Here is a 25,382-nt window from a genome sequence, read left to right on the forward strand (position 1 = left end):
GTTATGTCATACAATTTACCGGAAATCCTTGGTGTTATGTCATACATTTTACCGGATTGCCCAAGTGTTATGTCATGCATTTGACGGGATATCATTGGTGTTATGTCATTCAATTTACCGGATTGCCCAATTGTTATGTCATACATTTTACTGGATATCATTGGTGTTATGTCATACAATTTACCGGATTGAACAGGTGTTATGTCATACAATTACCGGATATCCTTGGTATGATGCCATACAATTAACCATATTGCTCAAGTGTTATGTCATACAATTTACCGGATATCCTTGGTGTTATGTCATACAATTTACCGGACTGCCCAAGTGTTATGCCAAACTATTTTCCGGATTTCCCTGGTGCTATGTCAAACAATTTACCGGATATCCTTGGTGTTATGTCAAACAATTTACCAGATTTCCCAAGTGTTATGTCATACAATTTACCGGATTTCCAAGGTGTTTTGTCATACAATTTACCGTATTTCCATGGTGTTATGTCCTACAATTTACCGGATCTTTGGTGTTATGTCATACAATTTACCGGATGTTCAAGGTGTTATGCCATACAATTTGCCGGAATTCCAAGGTGTAATGTCATACATTTTATCGGATTTTCCCCGGTGTTATGTCATGAAATTTATCGGATTTCCCTGGTGTTATGTCGTTCAATCTACCAGACTTCCCAGATGTTTTGTCATTCAATTTACCGCATCTCTTTGGTGTTATGTCATTATATTTATCGCATTTCGTTTGTGTTATTTCATACAATTTAGCGCATTTCCATGGTGTTATGTCATACAATTTAACAAATATCCGTGGTGTAATGTAATACAATTTAGCAAATATCCGTGGTGTAATGTAATACAATTTAGCAAATATCCGTGGTATTATTTCATACAATTTAACACGGTTGTCCCTGTTGTTAATTTATGTACATTTCAATCATCATCAACCTCGTTTGACAACGGCATTAACACTTGACGGCGTGAACGACCCATTAGTAACTAATACGAACTAAAAGTGCATTTTTACAATTTTATTAACGTTGAAAATGGTATATACAGTGTAAAATGGACGGAATCAACGAAGCAATATGTAAAAATGGACGGTATTAACGAAGCAGTTTGTAAACATGCATGTAACAAGGGACTACAATTTGGCGAGTATTATCTTCAACAATCAGGACAACATATGCTGCGTAAATTCTGAAATAAAAATAAAAAGCAGTTAACAGCAACAGCAAAAACCACAATAACAACAAGAGTTAATGCTTTTGGGGATTTTACATTACAACAGCATGGCAACAACAACAATACAATACGATTGGGTGCATATGCTATACTATAGTAAAGGTTATTTTTTATCAACTTGTTGACTTTATGACTATCAACATTTCAATACAAAGGGTTCGCCAATGGTTTGTTCATTTTTCATGTGATTGATGTAGCTAATCGGATTGCGTGATTTAAATAACTCTTACAGTGAATGAGGTCGTCACGACATGATATTGACTTAAGTAGCACATTGAATATCACCCATTATTGTTGATTGAGGTCGTTGGGACGTGACAATTAGATTGGCATAAGTGACATATTGAATATCACCCAATATTGTTGAATGAGGTCGTCGGGACGTGACAATAAGATTGGCATAAGTAACATATTGAATATCACCCAATATTTTCACTAAAATGTAATAAATTGTGGACGTTACCCGCGTAGTTTATCTGTCCGTCACCATCGTCGTCGCCTTCTCGAATCATCTCCTCAACCTCCTCGTCCGTCAGCCGCTCCCCCATCGATGTTACGATCCGCCGAAGATCTGCCGCTGATATTACACCAGTTCCTGCAAATATATTTTCCTGGATAAGAACTTATCGGAAATGCTTTGGTCCGCCTCATATCAGACCAGGGCCTACGTCGCAAACAGACGCAAGTGTGACTATGTCCAGACCATGCAAAACATTGTTTTAGGTGACGAAAAAAATCATGCATATTACCTTTATTTTACTTAATTTGCTAGAGAGAAATTTGTAATTCTATATGCAAATTTGAGTATTGAGTCTGTTCGTAGTCTCTGACCCAATATAACGTTTTTACTGGGATCGTTATTATTCAAATTTCTTTTTATTTCCCAAAACATATTCCTGAACACGTACATAAACGGTTCATTTTCATTTCGATAGAATATTGTAAGTCGATAAGTTGGAAATCAATGTGTTTTTATTATAATAAAAATAAATATGTTCGGCAATTTACCTAGCCATTACAACCAAACTGTATAATCCAGTACAGAATAAACAGGTAATCGAAATTGAACAGGACTTTAAAATCAACAATATAAAAACTGACAAATGAGTGTACGGGCCTCAAATTCTCAAAAATTCTTACAGCTGTACTCTCACAAATTGACAAATTTGACAACTTTTTCATATTTTTTTTGTCTCGGAATCCGCTCATTTCGTCATCATTGCCTTCAATTTAGTCATATTAAATAACTTAGATTAGAACAGATATCAATTCTTTGGAAAACTGCCGAAAAGCTCGTTTTTTTCTAAATGCGTTAGTAACGATTTTGACCATTAAACACTAATTTTCGAACGTAAATATAAAAACTGAGATGTGCTCTTTTATCAGCAGTCTTATATCACCGGTTTACAGACATCAAACCGGTCAATCTGTAAGAGTGCAGCTTTAAGCGTAACAGACTTAAAGGGACAAACTGCGAAAAATAAATTAACTGTAAACTATGTGGTACTTCAGTTAGTAAGTTCCAATGCATTGTACACATCGATACTAAGTTTATGTAAGTTTTCGACAATTTTCCTCTTTTTTTTTCGTTATTTCATCATACGGAGTACAGCCCCATTTAGTGGCTCATTTAATTGAGCCACATTTCTAACTTAATCTTGATTTTACTAAATATTAACTCGTTTCGCGTGATTATCACAAAGATAACTTCCTTTAAAAGTTAAAAAAACTCTTTAAGAATGGTAACATTACACAAATTATACCCAAATAAAAAGTCAGATGATATTAATTCTGTTATAATGGTCTTCAAATGTTCTTAGAAAATTGGGGATCGGTTTATGACCTACCTTCTTTGTCAAAGACGCGAAATGCCTCTAGGAGCTGGTCGTCTGGTTCAGGGACCGTCATACGCTTCGCCATTATTTGCAGGAACGCGTCAAAATCCGTCATTTGGGGACCTGAAAGGTGGTGACGTATGTTTATATTGTTAACGATTGTTTTAGCATTTTAACTGTTTAAAGAACAATAATTTGACGAATATAGTAGTGACTCATTCACGTTTTAGGGTCAGACATCGAAACAATTGATTTGAAACGAAATGAGATCAAAACACTTATTTCAATAATAAAACATCCACAAAAGTTCACTTATGTTAATAACTATTCAAAAATGCGACAGGAAATGCTCTATTATTTTCCGAATGGCTCGACCGCGCGTTTCTGGCAATGGAACACAGGGAAGACCAATCGGAGAGCCTCGGACATTTGTCTTCGAGACAAACTCTGAGGAAATCTGAACTCCTCGGCTATATTCCATCGAGACAAACTCGGAGGAAATCGAAACTCTTCGGCAATTTTCCTTCGAGACATCCTCGAATGCAATCGGAACTCCTCGACCATTTCCATCGAAATAAACCTCGGATGTATATGGATGGTTTCCACTGGCATAATTATTTACATTATTCTACGCTGCAAGTAGATCGCGTATTTACTTTAATTTATCTGTCAAATCTAAGGACTTTACTCATATGAATCTTAATGATTTGTGCGATAATGCACTTCATTTAGAATCATTATACCTAAGTCATACATATAACGCGTTAAAACACTACAATACATTAATGTTAGTGTTTTCAATTTTTATGGACTACTTTCACTTGTATACGTCCAAAGCTCGGCGTATGCCGGAGAAAGCCGAGGTGTTCCGATTGAGTGTAATCATAGCAGTATTATGAATGTTTATGATACGTTTTGGTTGGCAAAAATGACATTGATACAAACAAGTTTATAAAAATCAAACCTACCTGACCATGTTGAATATATTACTTCAACTTAGTTTGCCATAATACAACCAAGTTTGACAACAAGTAAGAAAAACATGTATCTAAATAATAAATCCAGAAGAAAACAACACAACGAAAATAACTCATAATGAAACTACAAAAAAAGAAAGGTAGACTATCTAAAATTTTAAATACTTTATTCTTTTAAAAGAAAATACTGTCATCTGTGATATAAATAGGCAATTCCTTCAACTCTTGGCACCGTCTCAATAAAGGTCGTAAAGCTTAAAGCTGCACTCTCATAGATTGACTTTTATATTTTTTGTCTTGAAATGGGCCAATTTGCGTAAACATCTAACAACCAGTGGTATAAGACCATTGACAAAATATTTCCGTTCGAAAAAGAATGATTAATGGCTAAGAGTTACTAACGCTTTACGAAAATGCAAAAACTATCAATTTTTGAACAAAGATACGAATTATTGCGATCTGATTTGGTCAGCAGTCTTACATCAGTGGTTTCCATACATTTTCACAAACAATGGTTCCTTCCAAGGCAAACATATAAAAGGTTGTCAAAACGCTCAATCTGTGAGAGTGCAGATTTAAGATAAATCACCTGGCGTAACAATGGTTTTGGCGTATACTGCGTTTCAATAAAAAATGTTGGGACATATATCGCAAAGGTTCTGCAAGTAACGTAATCGGTGCGATTGAGCACTCTTAAAGCTGCACTCTCACAGATCGATCATTTGACATTTTTTATTTTTTTTTTATTTTTTTTGTCTTTGTGCCATTTTTTTGCGTAAACCAGTGATATAAAACTGCTGACAAAAGATCAGATCGCAGTTTATAAAACTGCTGACAAAAGATCAGATCGCAGTTTATCATAGCCACGTTCGAAAATAGATGTTTTATGCCAAAAGCGTTACTGACAGTTTACAAAAAACGACTTTTTCTTCGACGGTTTACCAAACAATTGAGATCTTAACTTGTTGTGAATTATCTACTTTGACAGAATTGAATGCATTGACGCCAAATCCAGTCGATTTCTGAAACACGATTTTCAAAAAGTGTCAAAACTGACAATTTGAGAGTGCAGCTTAAAGAAACGTAACGTTCAGGTTTACGAATAAGATATCTTAGTAAAACGGGGCTCTTGTTGCCATTCAACCATTTAATGGCTAGTGAATGGATAATATTTCGAGAATAAAAAAGCACATGCAATCGATTACCACCTCCGACAAACAACCTCCGACAAAAGCCGGGCGGAGTAAGGTTTTCATTCGAGTCTGGTTAATTGAACAGCAATAATAAATATCTACAACGTAATATTAGTATAGTGCACTTCTCTAACAACGGCCCACACAGTGTTTAATGGTGTGATGTGTTTAATGCTGTGATGTGTTTAATGCTGTGATGCTGTTATGTTTAATGCTGTGATGTGTTTTATAGTATGGTATAATGCTATCATGAATTCAGACATTCTCCGCCTAAAATATGACGTTGATTATACCACACCGTGTTTTATGTTGTGATGTGTTTAAGATCAAGGTACATTACCGTGTTTTATGTTGTGATGTGTTTAATTAATATCAAAGTACCACACCGTGTTTAATGCCGTGATGTGTTTAAGATCAAGGTACATTACCGTGTTTTATGTTGTGATGTGTTTAATTAATATCAAAGTACCACACCGTGTTTTATGCCGTGATGTGTTTAAGATCAAGGTACATTACCGTGTTTTATGTTGTGATGTGTTTAAGATCAAGGTACATTACCGTGTTTTATGTTGTGATGTGTTTAATTAATATCAAAGTACCACACCGTGTTTTATGCCGTGATGTGTTTAAGATCAAGGTACATTACCGTGTTTTATGTTGTGATGTGTTTAATTAATATCAAAGTACCACACCGTGTTTTATGCCGTGATGTGTTTAAGATCAAGGTACATTACCGTGTTTTATGTTGTGATGTGTTTAATTAATATCAAAGTACCACATTGTGTTTTATGCCGTGATGTGTTTAAGATCAAGGTACATTACCGTGTTTTATGTTGTGATGTGTTTGATTAATATCAAAGTACCACACCGTGTTTTATGCCGTGATGTGTTTAAGATCAAGGTACATTACCGTGTTTATGCCGTGATGTGTTTAAGATCAAGGTACTACACCGTGTTTTATGCTGTGATGAATTTAGATCAAAGTACCACACCGTGTTTTATGCCGTGATGTGTTTAAGATCAAGGTACATTACCGTGTTTATGCCGTGATGTGTTTAAGATCAAGGTACATTACCGTGTTTTATGTTGTGATGTGTTTAATTAATATCAAAGTACCACACCGTGTTTTATGCCGTGATGTGTTTAATATCAAGGTACATTACCGTGTTTTATGTTGTGATGTGTTTAAGATCAAGGTACATTACCGTGTTTTATGTTGTGATGTGTTTAATTAATATCAAAGTACCACACCGAGTTTTATGCCGTGATGTGTTTAAGATCAAGGTACATTACCGTGTTTTATGTTGTGATGTGTTTAATTAATATCAAAGTACCACACCGTGTTTTATGCCGGGATGTGTTTAAGATCAAGGTACATTACCGTGTTTTATGTTGTGATGTGTTTAATTAATATCAAAGTACCACATTGTGTTTTATGCCGTGATGTGTTTAATATCAAGGTACATTACCGTATTTTATGTTGTGATGTGTTTGATTAATATCAAAGTACCACACCGTGTTTTATGTTGTGATGTGTTTAGATCAAGGTACCACACCGTGTTTTATGCCGTGATGTGTTTAGATCAAGGTACTACACCGTGTTTTATGCTGTGATGAATTTAGATCAAAGTACCACACCGTGTTTTATGCCGTGATGTGTTTAAGATCAAGGTACATTACCGTGTTTATGCCGTGATGTGTTTAAGATCAAGGTACATTGCCGTGTTTTATGCTGTGATGTGTTTAAATCAAGGTACCACACCGTGTTTTATGCTGTGATGTGTTTAATATCAAGGTACCACACCGTGTTTTATGCCTTGATGTGTTTAATATCAAGGTACCACACCGTGTGTTATGCTGTGATGTGTTTAATATCAAGGTACCACACCGTGTTTTATGCTGTGATGTGTTTAATATCAAGGTACCACACTGTGTTTTATGCTGTGATGTGTTTAATATCAAGGTACCACACTGTGTTTTATGTTGTCATGTGTTTAATATCAAGGCACCACACCGTGTTTTATGCCGTGATATATTGTAAACTGAGGAACGATTGTAGTATGAATATCTAAAATTAATTGTGCTCTCCGTTTTAAAAATGAAGCTGACAGTACCAAACTGTGTTTTATGCCATGATATATTGTACACTGTGAAACAATTGTAATATGAATATCTGAATTCAAAGACACTCCGTTTTAAATATGACGTTGACAGTATAACACAGTGTTTTATGCCGTACTGTGTGTTATAACAATGTACCACACAGTGTTTTATGCCGTCATCACTACTAAACTGTGAAACAATGTAAATGTAAACATCTAGATTCAAAGACACTCTCCGTCTAAATGACGTTCACAATAGCATACTACCTTTCTTGTCGGCGTCCGTTTGGTTTTCTAAGTGTAAAAAGGATTACGATGTATTATAGCAAATATTGACATTAACCTGGTCAGTTAAGTCCTAATACTTGGATTTAAGTTAAAGTCGGTCAAAAGTTTAACCGACTTGAAACTAAAACTTATTCTACTTTAAAGTATTTTTAGTTTAAAAGCTTAAGTCAATAAACACTTCTTGTACATCTATTTTCCAAGCTATATATATCAACTATAATATGTATAAACATTCTCCATTTTAAGCGGTTAAAAAGACCTTCTGCAATATAATTTGGTATGTATAGCCCAGTCGAGCCCCGTTGGCGCCAACTCCCAGGGCAGGGACCGGCGAAAATTCATCGCACCTCAACTTTCATTAGAAAGAAATTGGTCCTCTACATTCAGATTGAGCAAACGAGAAAATCGAGCCAAGCGACTTCGAACCAACGGAGTTCGACTGTTCTTATTTCATCGAGCCATTTGCGGTAATGTTAAATGTTGATACCTAGTGACACTAGGTAATGCTTGTATCATTGGATTGAGTATTGCCTACTGATTACTAGAATGTAAAATAATTGACCAAAATCACGTTACACAGACACTTATTGTAGTCTGTATTTTTATTCTTTATTGCAACAGAAATCTGACATGAAATGACGTCATCTGCAATTTATCATACAGTAAAAACTCGCTATGTCGAAGTCGCTTTGACATCGAGATAACGAAAACTACAACAAGTATTTAACTAAACCCAAAACATTTGACCAGTTCCACAGTTCGACAAAACTAAAACATCGAGATAACGGAGTTCGACATAGCGAAGTTTGACTGTAGTACAAAAAGGTTACGAACAGTTTCGCTCACAACTATCTACAGATGAATTAGCAAACTAGCACTACCGTAGTATAATTCATCAGCATGGAAAAACTATATTACCATCGTCCACTGAGTTTTCTGGTTTCTTCGTTAGTTCTTGAATCTCCAGTTCTGTTGGGTGCTGGGCCATGGCCCTCATTGCTTCACCAAGCTCCCGTGGGGTCAGGTAACCGTCACTGTCCCGGTCAAATAGTTTGAATGTGTCCTGGAGCTCTGAAAAGTTGTAAATGGCAAATATGATTAATATAATCAATTTGTACTGTAAGGGGTGTTCTGACATGGCCCTCATTGCTTCGCCAAGCCCCCGTGGGGTCAGGCAACCATCAATGTCCCGGTAAAATAGTTTAACTGTGTCCTGGAGCTCTGAAGAGGTGTTAGAGACAAAGATGAATATATACTCAAATAATGCTGTTAAATATTCTGCAACGGCTTACATGACATGTTCGACCCCCCCCCCCCCCAACTCCCGCATCAGCTCTAACAATGATAATCGTCGTCCGGGACGGACCGTTAACGGGGGTCCCGTCTGACAGTGCTTTACCCACGTTTACGTTCTATAACCAGAGTACCTGATAAAGTGTTAAAAGATATTGTTGCAAAATAAAACTTTCTAAACAAGATTTTTTTGTTGAATGTTTCTTTTTGTAAACAGCCTACCTTATCGATTACAGTAATTAAAATTAATTGAACAATTGTTTATGACACCAAACGACATACAGTCACCCCTGTATTAAGTGGCCACCTTTTGGAAAAGGCCACTAGGACCAGGTTGGATTATATGTTTTAATTGAAAAAAAAGTTTAAAAAGGTTCTCACCTGCTCTCTCCTCGTCCGTTATCGCTTCAACTGCTGTCTAGAATGAAAAATAGAATCGTGTTAAAGTTTAGGGATATAATAATTTAAGCACAGTGTAACAATGCCTTTCACAATACGAACAGTTTATGGAGAAATAAACTAATACAGAACATTGGAGCTGGGTCTTTAACATTACGAACAGTTCAGGGAGAGATACGATATCTTAGAATATCGCTGCAGGGCCTTTAACATATATATATCTAAAGAAAATATCAGGGCTTATAATATACATATCAACAATAGCGTAGAACATAGAAACTGGGCCTTTAACATTACGAAATGTTCATGTAGAGATATAATACATTCTATCATCTGAACTATGGCTTTAAAATAGGGAAAAATTCTGTATGTTCGATTTGTTCAACGATTACGTCGAATAAAATTATGTTCTGTTCTGTTCTGTTCTGTAAAGAAGAACATTTAAAACTGATTGCATCAAAGACATGTTATGCCATTTGGCTATCACACTGGCATACTGGATTGTGTTGCATAATTGTTTTTATCTTACAAAATCTGCCTTGGTATTATTACAATATGTATTATACGACATTATGCCAGGCTGAAAATGTATAATTGGCAGTAATTATAGATGATAACGTCACAATGAAAAAAATAGAGTATTATAAAGATATAATCTGATACCTCAGTGTGGTATTGGAATAAAAACGAATCATATTCAAAATCATTGATACGATTTGATGTAAAAATAAAAATAAATAATTTATAAACCATCAAATTAAAATGGATTAAGTAATTTCAGCCAAGTATAACTTTGCATAAAATAAATCACATTGAATGCTATCACTGTTAAAACAGAAATAAAGATTATAAATCAATATAAAAACTTAAACCATCGCTAAAAGAGGTCGCTGGTTTATCGCGAAGCAACTTTTAAGCGTAAGTCGATGGTATTAAATATAAGCTTTTATCAAAATATGCAAACTTTAATAGTATTTCCAAAGTGTTTGAAAAGGTTTTTATGGGGTTTGGTATCTGTTTACATTGTCGACAACCCAAGGAATCATCCGATTACGGCATTAGTTAAACCTGGTATGTGTCAAACTGCTTATCAATTGTTCACTCGGTCCACATTTTGCCTAAATACCACTGCAGCTATAAGATAAAAAGGTGCCTTCAATTTTAAACTTTTTGATTGTGTTCGCTAAAATTAAAAAAAATCTATTATATGTTTTCCGGTGATACAAAGATAGATTTATCAGTGAAATAAACATGAAATTTCACGATTTTTAACAGTGAAAAACACGCGTGCTCTTATTTCCCAATTAAACGTCAACGCGCACAGGATAGGGACACAATCTGAACGACGTCATTTCCGAAATGACGTTACGTTCGCATACAACTTGGGGCTCTTTTCTGGAAAACTAAAAAATTAAATGTAATTTGATATTCTTTTAAAGCTGCACTCTCACAGATTTACCATTTTGACAACTTTTTTTATTTTTTTGTCTTGGAATGAGCATTTTTTACGTAAATATTTGCAAACCAGTGATATAAGATTGCTGACAAAAGTTCGGATCGCAGAGTTTCATATATCCGTTCGAAAATTAATGTTTTATGGCTAAAAGCGTTACTAACGGTTTAAGAAAATGCATAAAAAACAATTTTTGAACTTAAATAGAAAAATATGTGCGATTGTGTTGTCAGCAGTCTGATATGACCGGTGTACATGCATTTTCGCATAATTTAACAAAAAAAATTATAAAAAAGTTGTCAAGACGTTCAATCTGTGAGAGTGCAGCTTTAAGGCATGTAATAACAAATTAAAATGAATGTTGCGTTCAGTGTAAGATCGCAATATATTTCACCTCATGAACACCAAAAGCAAATATTTCTCGAGTGGCGTAGCTATATAGTATATTACAATCTGACACTGAAACCAACAATCCTCCTCTATATCTTCAATTTTCAATTATTTTATTGTGCTTTATAATTACGAAATGCCAAATTACGAAACTATAAGTATTCGACAATAGCCCCGTCGTGACATTTGAACTTCAAGAATTTACGATTTAAGCATATAATGAATCAACGATTTTAACTTCACAAATTCACGACTTTAACATCACGTTTAACATTAAAATTTCACGTTTCACGATTTCGTGTCTGCACGATTTCAACTTCACGAATTCACTTTTTCAACTTAATGAGTTTACGATTTAAAATTCACAAATTCACAATTTCAAGAGTGTGAATAATTAAATTTGAAAGAGAGAAATCTTGAATTCGTGAAGTTGATATCGTGAATTCGTGAAATTGATATCGTGAATTCATGAAGCTGATATCGTGAATTAGTGAAGCTAATATCGTAATTTCGTGAAGCTGATATCGTAAACTCGTTAAGCTAAAATCGTAAATTCGTCTATTTGATATCGTGAATTTATGAAACTGATATCGTGAAGCTGATATCGTGAATTCGTGAAGTTGATATCGTGAATTCGTGAAGTTGATAGCGTGAATTTGTGAAGCTGATATCGAGAATTCGTGAAGTTGATATCGTGAATTTATGAAGCTGATCTCATAAATTCATAAAATGAAAATGTCCCCACTGGTCTTTAGTATGCCATGGTCATTGTTTTATTTAAGATGTTCATTGGTAACCATCCATACTTAAAAAATCCTTAGAAGTGAAATGAAGATTTATCCCGTTATTCATATTAAATTTCAAATGATCAAACAAGATGGTGTATAACACAACGTATAACACAATGCACTCTTGGGACAAGAAACATCTTAATGAGAATCCATATCCGTCAAACATTCAATATATCCAAGTATTTTTATACTCAAATTAACTTTATTTTCAAGATGAATAATTAAAAATCCATTGAGAAATAATTCCAAGTATAAGATGTATCAAAAAAACGGTAAATACCTTTGTCATCTTCTGTGCAGTTTTGTAATATTTTTTTATTAATAAAAAAATCACGAAAACACGTCACGTCTGTATCAGTAGGTAAAAACAATGAAGTAAAGGAAGTGACGTCAACGTCTTACACTGTTTAATGACGTTTGCTATATTTTTTGATATTGTATAGAATATTCCCCTTCACACTGCTTAAAATACAAACGAATTCAATCAACTTTGATGAGTAACTGAAAAATTAGCGAACGACCCGAATAATGGCTACATGTTCGCTTCACAATAGCAATTCAATTATAAAGATCTACAAGGAAAATCTATTAGCCATTCCGAAGAAATTTGATATGACTGTTTCACATGTAGGCAATTTAACGGCCATATGCTTCGCTCACAATGGACGACTTTTAATAGTCCCTTGTACCAACACAGGAATTTAATGTTATAACAAAAATTGCCACTTAATATTAAAGGCAGACATCGCACCTATTAATGAAAAGAAAATATTTTCATAGAGGATTGAATTGTGGAAAGATTAATCAATTTTGTTGCTAAAAGTCTGAAATAAAACCCCCACAAAAACTGTAAAATATACCGATCAAGTTCAGTAAATAATTAATCAATTTTGTTGCTAAAAATCTGAAATAAAAAGCCACAAAATGTCTTACGGGCCAAGTTCAGTAAATGATTAATGAATTTTGTTGCTAAATATCTGAAATAAAAACCTACTAAAAACTGTAAAATATATGGGCCAAGCTCAGTAAATGATAAGTCTATTTTGTTGCTAAAAATCTGAAATGAAAAACCACAAATACTGCTAAATATACGGGCTAATTTCACTCAATGTATAGGTTTGTGCACCCAACTCAACTCAACTTGACTCATGAAATTACGAAATAAATTCTACGAAATACTCGTTTTAAAAACGTAAAAAATACAAACTTTGGGCATTTTTGTAAAAATCCGTCCAATCTTATTCACGGTAAACTGTTTTTACTTCTAAAGAACCTTTTAGACGACTTTTAAATCTAGTGCAACAATGTCGAATGGACTTAATATTAAAATTTATGTAGAATAAAATTGGATCGTGGTTTTCATTGAAAAGTGGATTATTTACATTTCATCTTGAAAGTATTTCATATAATCATCCTAATTCTTTATAATGTGACACAACATTTATTGTTGTTTGGATTAAAAGAAACAATAATTGTATTGGAAATCCAATCACCTTGCCTTTACGAATAGTCTGAACATGTCTGGGCGTCAATTTTTGCCCCAAACAACAGTCCTAATCCTATAACAATCAAACGCCTGCTAGGAAAATAAACAATAAAAATCTTAGTCGATTGAAGTCACAATTTGAATTGTCATAGTTTTATTATTCTGCTACATATTTTTTGTCAATTGAACTTGAGCCAGCATGGAACATAAACACAAATTTGAGGAAATAACTTTTCTTTTCGATATATTGCAATCTGTGACGTTTATAAAGATTTCAGATAATCGAAGTTACTACAAAATTCCGTAATTGAAACTACTCAGCCCTTGAGTTTAAAAAAACAACATGTTTTAAATTTGACCAAATGGCTTCGTTAGAGATGTGTACATTACAGTTGTTATGTATAGACATGCAATTAATACATTCTTATTTAAAACGATTAAACTTGCAAATTTTGAAGAAAAGAAAAAAACACGCACTAGAATAAAAAAAAAGATTTAATAATGTCATTTATTGTAACATGCTTAAATGACAGTTTGAGTTTGAGAGACTCATTCTTAGAATATAAATATAAAACTAATTAGTACTTTCAATTGTATTTAATTTTATTTCATAATTTGTGTATGTATGAATTACTGATTTATGTATATGATGAAAAGCTGTATATGCTTAAATCGAAATAAAAATTATGTATGTATGAATAATGGCTTCTGACAAATAAGATGATATTCTGTATCTTAACATCTATTCATATGACAGACATACACACATTAAACTATTTCTTAAAGAAAAACGGATGCACTAGGAAGTCCCTTTAACTCAAAAGCAACCCCCTATGAGGTGTTATTTCATCAATAACTTCATTGCAAATCTTAAACTTCAAATCAATCAGCAGGCGCTTGTCCTATTGATGGTCTTGAAGATGCTAGTTTTGTTTCTTGCTGATCGATAAGATCACCAAAGATAAACTACTTGGGAAAAAAGACTTATATTCTTTCCAGTTGAAGTTACCGTGATAAATGGTTGGGTCAGGTCAGTTGTGAACAAAAACTAATGAGATAAAGAATACATTTTGAAGCTGCACTCTCACAGATTGACCGCTTTGTCAACTTTTTTTATTTGTTTGTCTTAGAATCAGTCAAATTTTTGCGTAAATGTCTGGAAACCAATAATATAAGACTGCTGACAAAAGATCACATCGCAGGATTTCATATTTACGTTCAAAAATTGTGAATGCAAAAAAGCAATTTTTTCATAAAGCGTTAGTAACGCGTTTACCCATTAAACATTAGTTTTCGAATGTAAATATGCAAACTGCGAGCTGGTATATTATCAGCAGTGTATCACTGGTTTCCGGATATATACGCAAATATTGTTTCATTCCAAGACAGGAATGTTATTGTGAAAAAGGTCAATCTGTAAGAGTGCAGCTTTAAAGCTACCTTGATAATTGGTTGGGTCAGGTAAATTTTGATAAAAAAAATATAAAATGAAGTACACATTTCAAAACTTCATTTAGTTATGAATCCATAATGAATGGTATTCAACCTTATGGTAACCAGGGGCGGATCCTGGATTTGACGTTTTAATAACCATATTTAATTTAAAGTGTCGGCAGGGGTGGGGGAGTCTTCCCCCACGCAAATTTAACAATTTCGAGTCAGAAATGGTGCAGTTTGGGTATATTGTATTACTTTTTTCTCCTATATTGAAATAAAACGTACACTTGGACTTGGGGTGGGGGGACACCGGGTGCACCGCCCCCCCCCCCCCCCAGAACCGCTAGTGGTACATATATAAATGCCTTTATTCATGACGCAATTCAATTAGCTACATCAATCTTAGATCCAATTAAGACCAATATGGTACACAACCCCTTGACAGTAATTAGTATCTAATTATCTTGTACAACTTCGCATTTCAATCCAAGCAAACAAATCGTGCTCACCTCGTTTGATAAAGTTAAATGAAATCGATGTCATATATAATTACCTACGGTTTCGTTTAATGGAATGAGCAAGAGTGTATCTATTAAGATATCGATTGATTGGTTAATTGAGTTTGTTGAAAGGCAATTGTAGATAGTTTAAAATCAAGCCAGTGCTCGATGTCTGATGTTGAATGGGAGTAACCGTCTTATAACTACGATGTGGATATGTTAAAACGCCATTCACAACACGCTTATTATTGAACGTTTCCTTGACAACATAGTTCAATATGATACAAAACATATACGTCATCGACAATCCTCGTAATTGAAATTTAACACACGCGCTGAAGTTCTCGTGCATAACCTTCAAAATTTGGCTTTGCTATTTCTATAAAACATATACAGAAACCTTATGCATAATCGATAGTATCTATAGATCAAACCAAGCATGTATACAGTAATTCAAACCGAGAGTAAAGTAATGAAGAAACAAACATGTTTACTTTCTGAATTTACTAATGCACCAGTCAATTGTAACCACGCCCCCCTCCCCCTAGGTTCGGGGAATAGCGGGGACTTTGACTTTCGGTCCAGCCAAGCCCTGGTAAAATCCCCGCCAAATGCCTCCGCACCTCAGGGGCCTAAGGTTAAGCCAATTCCCCGCTGATTTTGGCGCAAAGACAAAACCACTGCATTCACCCGGCACTGTGGGTCCACCTGGAAGGTAAAAACACGGCCCATTTCCCCGGCCATCCCCGGTATTCATCCGGACCTAGAGGGGGGGGGGGGCGTGGTTACAATTGACTTGTGTATAAAAGTGAAACTAAAAAAACAACAAACGATCTCTGTTAAATACAAGAACTGCGCAAACACACGCCGCTAAATAAACTTCTTTGTAAAATAAAATGAATGATATTACAGCTGAAGCAAAGTGCTCTCCAAACAGAAAAAAAGAAGCTAATTTACCATCTGTTCACAAAGTCAAACAAGTATACTTTCTGAATAGGAACACTAAGAGCGAAATTGAAAAACAATAAATGATCTCTGTAAAATACGTGCACTTCACACACACACACACACACGCCACTAAATAAACTTATATATTGTCACTCTCTGTAAAATAAAAAGGATTATATAACAGCTGAAGTAAAGAGCTCTCAAAACAGAAAAAATAAGCAAATTTACCATCAATTCACAATGTCAAACATATATACTTTCCGAATAGAAGTACTAAAAGTGAAATTGAAAAAACAAAACAATAAACGATCTCTGTGAAATACAAGAACTGCACACACACACACGCCGCTAAATAAACTTATATTGTCACTCTCTGTAAAATAAAAATAATGATATTACAGCTGAAGCAAAGAGCTCTCAAAACAGAAAAAAACGAAGCAAATTTACCATCAATTCACAATGTCAAACATATATACTTTCCGAATAGAAGTACTTAAAGTGAAATTGAAAAAAACACAACAATAAACGATCTCTGTGAAATACAAGAACTGCACACACACACACACGCCGCTAAATAAACTTATATTGTCACTCTCTGTAAAAAAAATCACAGATGAAGCAAAGAGCTCTCAAAACAGAAAATAAACGAAGCAAATTTACCATCAATTCACAATGTCTGAGTTCATTAAAGGGACCCGACCACTCATTTTATGTCGGTTATGTTTCTTGTTACATTTAGTAATATAAGCTTCTTATTTTTAATAAGCACCAAACGCAACTGACCGATACTCATTTGAACAGGTTTTGTTTTAAATCAAAGCCGAAATTAAATCAATTTGAAAAGAGTTTTCTTCGCTTTCGGCGTATAGAGCATTGTCTGTCTTATTTGAATAAAGTTATCTTCGCTTTCGGGCGTATAGAGCATTGTCTGTCTTATTTGAATACAGTAATCTTCGCTTCCGGCGTATAGAGCATTGTCTGTCTTATTTGAATAGAGTTCTCTTCGCTTCCGGCGTATAGAGCATTGTCTGTCTTATTTGAATAGAGTTATCTTCGCTTCCGGCGTATAGAGCATTGTCTGTCTTATTTGAATAGAGTTTTCTTCGCTTTCGGCGTATAGAGCATTGTCTGTCTTATTTGAATAGAGTTCTCTTCGCTTCCGGCGTATAGAGCATTGTCTGTCTTATTTGAATACAGTAATCTTCGCTTCCGGCGTATAGAGCATTGTCTGTCTTATTTGAATAGAGTTATCATCGCTTTCGGGCGAAAATTAAAGCACTTTCTGTCTTATTTGAATATAGTTATCTTCCATTTCGGGCGTATAGAGCATTTTCTGTCTTGTTTGAATAAATTATTTACAATATAGCTTTATTTTTATCATTAAAACAAACATTTTCTTTACAGAGCGCACGAACTCATTTTATTTCAATGACTGACACTGTAGCATGTGACCGGGTCCCTTTAACCTGGCAAATAACCGCGCAGCAATATGTTTATGAGAAAAAAAATATGTACATTACAAACGGTTGTTAATATTGCTCAGATGAATGAATCTCAGACACTTTGTCCACTGCACTTTATACGTAATTTCACTCGGCCTAATTGTTTCTTGGCTTGTATTTTAAAATTACAGAACGGACCAGAACAAATGCGCACAATGTACCCCCCCCCCCCCCACCCTACCCAGCAATCAAGTTACGAGGTGATAATACGAAAACACGCAGTTCCCTCTTTGTTTGGCGAATTTTCGCACTACCACCTGGCGATTTTTTTCGTGCATTTCACAGCGAAAAATGCGACATATCAAAAATCCGATACCTAAGTTTTCGACATTATCAAAGACAATCCCCGTTTTAAAAAAAGTACTAGTAATCATACAACTATGTTTTTTCCCTGCCTTTAATCGATTTTGCTTTGTTAAAAGACCAAGAAAAATATACCTAAGCAGAGCAGTGGCCTATTTGATGGTATTCGACGTTAACGCTGTTTACGTAAAACACGACGTCACTCACCATATCCTCATTTTCTTCCTTACTTTTCTTGTCCTGTCCCTTTTGTGCAAGATTTATAAATTAGCAATGGTAAACATTAAAATTATGTGCAAGATTGAGATATTAACAATAGTCAACACGGTCATTGTGTGCCAGATTAAAACATTAGGCCTAAAAAAATATGTCTGTTTCGGGTAACCCGACCCTACCTATAAAAATGCGCCGACCCTTACTATTTTTTCCGTTTCTGAGCAAAAAAATATTCGTTAGCGAAAAGAGAGTTACAAAGGGCGGATAAATGCAGATTTTAATCAGAATTATTGTTTACATGATAAAACAAAGTCAGGCAATGACAGTAATGTAGGAAAGACTGCCATGTGCAAGGAAACACTCTGAACTTACGACAGATTTTCAAAAAAATCATAAAAAATCAAAAAAAAATCCCTACCTACCCTACCTAGAAATTTTGGGAAGGTTACCCTAAACAAACAAAATTTGTTTTGGCCTTATCAATGGCTTACATGTTCTTTTGTGCAAGATTAAAAACATTTTCAATGTCAGATAATGGTATGTACACATGTATTTCTCCTGATATTGGTTCTACCCATAGAAGCACAGGCATGTATCAGCGAAAGCGAATATTAGTACAGTAACTGACCATGAGTTTTAAAGCTGCACACTCACAGATTTACCGTTTTGACAACCATTTTATTTTTTGTCGTGGAATAAGCCAACTTTTGAGTAAATATCTGCAAACCAGTGGTATGAGACTAATAACAAAAGATCAGGTCGCAGACTTTCATATTCCTGTTATAAAGTTAATGTTTTATGGGTAAAAACGTTACTATAAATGGTTTAAAAAATGCATAACACATCAATTTTTGAACTTACATATGAAAATCTGCAATCTGATTTTTTGTCAGCAGTCTTATATCATCGGGTTTCAGACATTTTCGCATAAATTGACTTGTACCAAGACACAAATAAGGAAAAATATTTTGTCAAAACGTTCATTCTGTGAGAGTGCAACTTTAATGGAAAACATATCTTTATAATTTGTTTAAAAATATTCATACATAGCGAGATAAAGTGTACATACACGTGTGGTCTTATACACTGTATAAACTTAGTGAATTAATTCAGGCCTAAAATGTATTCATGCATTTTTAATTCCTTTAATCGTGCATTAAGGCGAAACAACTGTAACTGAAACACATGTAGACAATATAGAATGGTTTGGTGACGACCATAATGAAAATGTGCATTATATTATAACCAGCTATAAAATTCAGATCTGATTTCCCTCGCTATGAAGCACTATTTTCCTTAAGGCTCATGGTACAGTCCTAGTAAGTTTTCTGTTTCAAATAAACCTTTACATTTTATAGTCATACGTTTTCCACATTATTTTTTTTTCTATTTAATACCAGCTAAGATAAGCTAAATCGCGAGAAATATACACATACAATATTTTTTTTTCAAAACCCGTTCTACAAACTGTTGTGGCAATGCAGTGCCATGATTTTTTCCAGTCTAATCTCTGATTATAATCTACTAAGATAAGCTAAGATAATAAGCTAGACTAAGCTTACAACAGCTAAGCTACGCTGTCTTACCATATCATGTTTCACAGGGGCCTGCTCGGTCGTCTGCACACATAATAAAACAATTCATTTCAGTATCACATTTCCGAATACAATACAGTCGAAACGCGCTATGTCGAACTCTGTTATCTCGATGTTCCTGTTATGTCAAACATTTTAAAAAAATATTTGTGTGTAAGTTAGACATGTTTTGCAGTTCTTCTTTATCGAATATTCGTTATCTCGAAGGATTTCCCGAGGTCTCTACGACTTCGACATAGCGATATTTCACTGCACTGACATTTCTGGTTGGTTGAAAAAAAGAACCGCTTATTGAAAAGTATCCAGCCAATTAACATCTAATTAATATGATAATAAATTGGGTGTTAAAAAATAAGCAATGCTGAATACGTCATGAATATATATTCGATATCAAGGTTTAACATATTCCCATTTTTTCATTCAATTATCTTAAATGCCAATGAGGAAGATAAAACCCCATTTATGTAAATATTGCAAAACTCGACATACAGGTACGTATTCTTGTACGCATTTCTACACGTTTATTACCAAGTTGAAGTTTGGTTTAAAAGTCGTCTGTGAATATTCTACTTATACTTGTATCTACAGACTCGCTGCTATTGCATAATTCATTTTCTTCGCGCATTCGTATATATAATTTTAAATGTGTACAATGTTCACATAGTTTGATGACGTAGTACACAGAGAAAAGTCCAGACGTACACATATCCGTACAAATAGTGTTTCCTTACCACTCTGTTGATCTACTGTACTGTACAACATACAGAAACTAGAATATTGTATATTGTGCTGATCATATACATAGCTGCCAAGCCTCAACTGAACCTTAGGGTAAGACAATGTTCTATTCTAGGGATATTCGGAGCTCCTCTACCATTTTTATCGAAAAAACCTCGGATGTATGCCGTTGAAGTTGAAGTAGTTCGTATTTTTTTACATATATCATTAAAATTGATTGCCAGTGAAGTGTATTATTGCAAACATAATTAAAATTGATTCCCAAGAGTTAAGTCGTAAGTCATACATCCGAGGTTGTGTTCGATAAAAATGGCCGGGGAGCTCCGAATGACACAAACCAATGTTTTTACCGATTTTTTTTAGAAGAAAAAGGAATTTATTTCCGTGAAATTTGTTTCAATTGAAATGCGTGAGACATTTTATAAGACCGTGATTTCGTTGCCAATAATGTGTGGCTCGCGGCGTAACCGTGTGGCCTGACAGGTATGCATATAAGTGTTAACTTAATAGCTTCGATGTTTCTTGTGGCTTGTGATTGCAGGTAAACTGTTCTGTGGTAAGATAAATGGTGAACAAAAAGCAACACTGAGAATACAAAAGAACAATGAGAAATTGAGACACTTAAAGGTGGAGGGAGATAATCTCACCAATGTAAAAACCGAAGTGTAACACAACAACGAATGACAGCTAAAACGATAATCTCCTACGCAGTGATCTCCCTTGACAAGCACAGGGCCACATTTGGTCAGCTTAATGGAAAGTCAAAATTTTCTTTTTCCAAAAACAACTGCAATGATTTTTTTCTTCCTCCTTATAGAAATTTAGAAAACCATATCAAATACAAACACACGAACATAACAGTTGTCTAATGACTGTCCTAGAAATAACAAACTATCGACTATCAATGTTAACAAAAAGGCTAACATAAAAAGTGCACTATATAATATCTATATACTGTGGACATACGTACATGTACAGTAAGGTAAGGGAAGTGATCTTATGTTTTTTCCTTTAGTGTCATTATTAAAATCTGTCATTTAAGTGACATGTGACCTATAAAAGCATGCATTTATTTTTTCCTAATTACATAGGATGTCTCTCCGAACAACGACTTTTCGAAAATAACCATGACTTTTTAGAATGTCAGAAAATCTTGTAAGACCAAAAATACGTACCTTTAGGTCATATGACACTAAATTTCACAAGTCAGATAACACGAAATGAAGGAACAGGAGTTAATTCCCTTTACAGCACTGTGTAAACATGAGCATTTACCTCAGTCTTTGGAGATGCTTTATTTGTGGACGTCGGTCTACTCTTTGTGGCGGACTTTGATAATTAATCATACATTTATTAAACGCAACAATATCATGCTAGCAGTAGTAATACACATTCTTCTTCTACTTTTCGTGCAATAATTTGACGAAAGTACACGATCTCAGTCTTACTTAACGTGTTTTATCTGATTAAAGTGCACGATCTTAGTCTGACTAAAGTGCACGATCCCAGTCTGACTAAAGTGCACGAGCATAATCTGACTAAAAGGCACGATCATAGGCCGACTAAAGAGCACGAACTTATTCTGATTAAAGTGCACGATCTAAGTCTGACTAAAGTGCACGATCCCGGTCTGACTAAAGTGCACGAGCATAATCTGACTAAAAGGCACGATCTTAGGCCGACTAAAGAGCACGAACTTATTCTGACTAAAGTGCACGATCTAAGTCTGACTAAAGTGCACGATCTTAGTCTGACTTAACGTGTTTTAATCTGACTAAAGTGCACAATACTAGTCTGACTAAAGTGCACGATCTCAGTTTTACTTAACATGTTTTAATCGGACTAAAGTGCACAATACTAGTCTGACTAAAGTGCACGATCTCAGTTTTACTTAACATGTTTAAATCTGACTAAAGTGCACAATACTAGTCTGACTAAAGTGCACGATCTCAGTTTTACTTAACATGTTTTAATCGGACTAAAGTGCACGAGCTAGTCTTACTTAACTTGTTTTAATCTTACTAAAGTGCAAGATTTTTCTTCACATGTTTGATTCTGACTAAAGTGCACGATCTTAGTCTGACTAAAGTGCAGGATCTCAGGCTTACTTAACATGTTTGAATGTGACTAAAGTGCACGACCTTGGTCTGACTAATGTGCACGACCTTGGTCTGGCTAAAGTGCACGGCCTTAATCTGACTAAAGAGCACGACTTTGGTCTGACTAATGTGCACGACCTTGGTCTGACCAAAGTGCACGGCCTTAATCTGACTAAAGTGCAAGAACTTGGTCTGACTAATGTGCACGACCTTGGTCTGATTAAAGTGCACGTCCTTAATCTGACTAAAGTGCACGATCTGAGTCCTAATCAAGTGCCCGATCTTACTTAGGTAACGGCAAAGAGTATATTAAGATATGATTATGATAAAGACAAAACTGCAAACTGCAATAAATTGTTCTGGAATGTTTGTGTTGTCACGTACTTTATTTGTAATCAGCAACAATTGACTTTTAAAATTTAATAATACCAAACGAATCAGGGTCACCATGCATAGAAATTGAACATTGATTTCCATGACTCGATGGAATGACAAAATTATGTGGACATCGGATACCCGACTTGCTCTAACATCCCTTTTTATTTATCATAGAGGAAATCTTTGTAGACTAAGGTATTTACCAATTTTCCTCTTTGTGATAATCAAAGACATGCTATTATTTGGGTGTCAAATATCGCACGTTTATTTTTAAACGAAGCGACATTCAAATGCTACAATAAACCTAATAAAATACATTAATGATTGACTCTTTGTACAGTAAATTAAACACCATAATCAGTGCTATAGTTTAAAAAATGCAAAATAAAGTGCCAAAAATGAAATACATTTTAAATAGTTTAACCCGATACTTATTATATGAATATCTCAATTTCAATTGTCAAGTAGGTCTACTTTATGACATTTGAGATTATGATAAAAAGATGATCTTTATTTCATATCCCTATATAGGTGATATTCTGACACTACTGCGCTGACTGATATGTTAAAATGTGGGTAAAACCACAGTATAATCTCTATGTATCCGTAACTGTATTCTAAACAATGATACATACTTTTATTCATCTTCTTTACAACCTGTTTATTAAGCTGTTACACTACTGCGTTTACATATGTATACCTTATATTAGTTAATTATAATTGAATAACGCTCCTGTAACACAAATATTTGTTCAATTTTAAAATTACTTGTACATACATGATATATTTAAGGGAAGTTTTATGTGCTAAGACGATGTACAGTAGTATAATGCACCAGTCAATTGTAACCACGGCCCTCCCAGGTCCGGGGAATAGCGGGGACTTTGACTTTCGGTCCAGCAAACCCCTGGTAAAATCTCCGCCTTGCGGGGACGAACCGCTGGAAAAATCCCCACCAAATGCCCCGCACCCCAGGGACCCTAGGTAAGGCCCATTCCCCGCTATATTTGGCGCGAAGACAAAACCACCGCATTCACCCGGCACTGCGGGGCCACCTGAAAGGTTAAAACACGGCCCATTTCCCCGGCTATTCCCGGTATACCCCCGGACCCGGGGGGGGGGCGTGGTTACAATTGACTGATGCATAAGTCTAAATAAAAATCTGTTATAATCGTTCTAGATGTATAAGTGTTGAATAATTAGCTGAAAACAAATGTGTGTTAGTGATTACTACGGCAGTTGACAATCAATACTGTTAAGATCAATTCCAAAGATTTCGATGTTGATCATTTCTCCAGAGAAAACAATACTATGAAACCATTTCAGGTAGGTTTACAATATTTGCGTTAAATAACTCAATGAATTTTGCAATTATACAAACAAGATAACATTCTTAAAAAGAGATAAAAGGTAAAAGAAACATACCATATTTTTTCGGTCAACTTATTCCTACATAAATCGGTGCTAATGCGAGATTAGTATAACTAACAGTCAATCAATCGAAGTTATAGATCGAACCTGAAGTAAATTTACCCTCAGTGAACACTTTAACGCTTATCTATAACTAATTTCTTTACCCTTGAAAACCCAATTGAAAGTTGCACGGGTTTATTTCGATATACATGTTTGTTTTAAACTTGAGTGTGATCGATTTGTTTTATTTGTAATCAATGTAACTGATCTCCAGTAAAAAGTCAGCGTAGCCCGGTATTTTATAACTTAATACCCGGTCTTATCTTCGCATGTATTTATAAGCATTCACTGTATGGAAGCGCATTCGATTAATTAAAAGTTTGACGTTTTTTTCTGTTTCGGAGATCACTTAAAGAACAAAGTGAATATTAATAGCACCGAGTGTAGTTTTTATAATGGGATATTTTTCATGCGTCTCGGGGATAGTAACGGGGGGGGGGGGGGGGGGGGGGGGGAGGGGACAAATGTTAAAGCTACACTCTCACCGATTGACCGTTTTGACATTTAAAAAAAACATGTCTCAGAATTAGATTATTTTGGCTTCAATGCCTTTAATTTAGTCATGTTAGAGAATTCACAATAAGACAGATCTCAATTGTTAGGACAATTGCAGAAATTATTATTTTCTATTAAAGCTGCCCTCTCACATATTTACCTTTGTGACAACTTTTTAGTAACGCTTTTAGCTATAAAACATCAAATTTTGAAAATTAATATAAACTGAGATCTGATC

The 25,382-nt window shown here is 34.7% G+C and overlaps 1 protein-coding gene across 6 annotated transcripts; it reads right to left on the reverse strand.

Moving 5' to 3' along the window:
• Positions 1 to 1,024: 1,024 nt before the first annotated feature.
• Positions 1,025 to 24,782, reverse strand: LOC128207455 (calmodulin-A-like). 6 transcript variants are annotated; one of them, XM_052910380.1, is made up of 10 exons: positions 24,602 to 24,779; positions 21,975 to 22,028; positions 19,953 to 19,985; positions 18,358 to 18,396; positions 9,323 to 9,359; positions 8,567 to 8,719; positions 7,628 to 7,654; positions 3,101 to 3,211; positions 1,717 to 1,848; positions 1,025 to 1,208 (listed from the first exon to the last, which is right to left on the reverse strand). In XM_052910380.1, the coding sequence occupies exons 1-10, from the start codon at positions 24,602 to 24,604 to the stop codon at positions 1,183 to 1,185; spliced, it is 615 nt and encodes a 204-aa protein (XP_052766340.1). In that variant the 5' UTR covers positions 24,605 to 24,779; the 3' UTR covers positions 1,025 to 1,182. The 6 variants fall into 6 exon arrangements, with proteins under 6 accessions (XP_052766340.1, XP_052766341.1, XP_052766343.1 ...); XM_052910381.1 differs by lacking the exon at positions 7,628 to 7,654 and having other exon boundaries at positions 24,602 to 24,782; XM_052910383.1 differs by lacking the exon at positions 21,975 to 22,028 and having other exon boundaries at positions 24,602 to 24,777.
• Between the last annotated feature and the right edge of the window lie 600 nt (positions 24,783 to 25,382).

This window comes from Mya arenaria, chromosome 11 (assembly GCF_026914265.1).
Source record: "Mya arenaria isolate MELC-2E11 chromosome 11, ASM2691426v1".
Taxonomy (NCBI): domain Eukaryota; kingdom Metazoa; phylum Mollusca; class Bivalvia; order Myida; family Myidae; genus Mya; species Mya arenaria.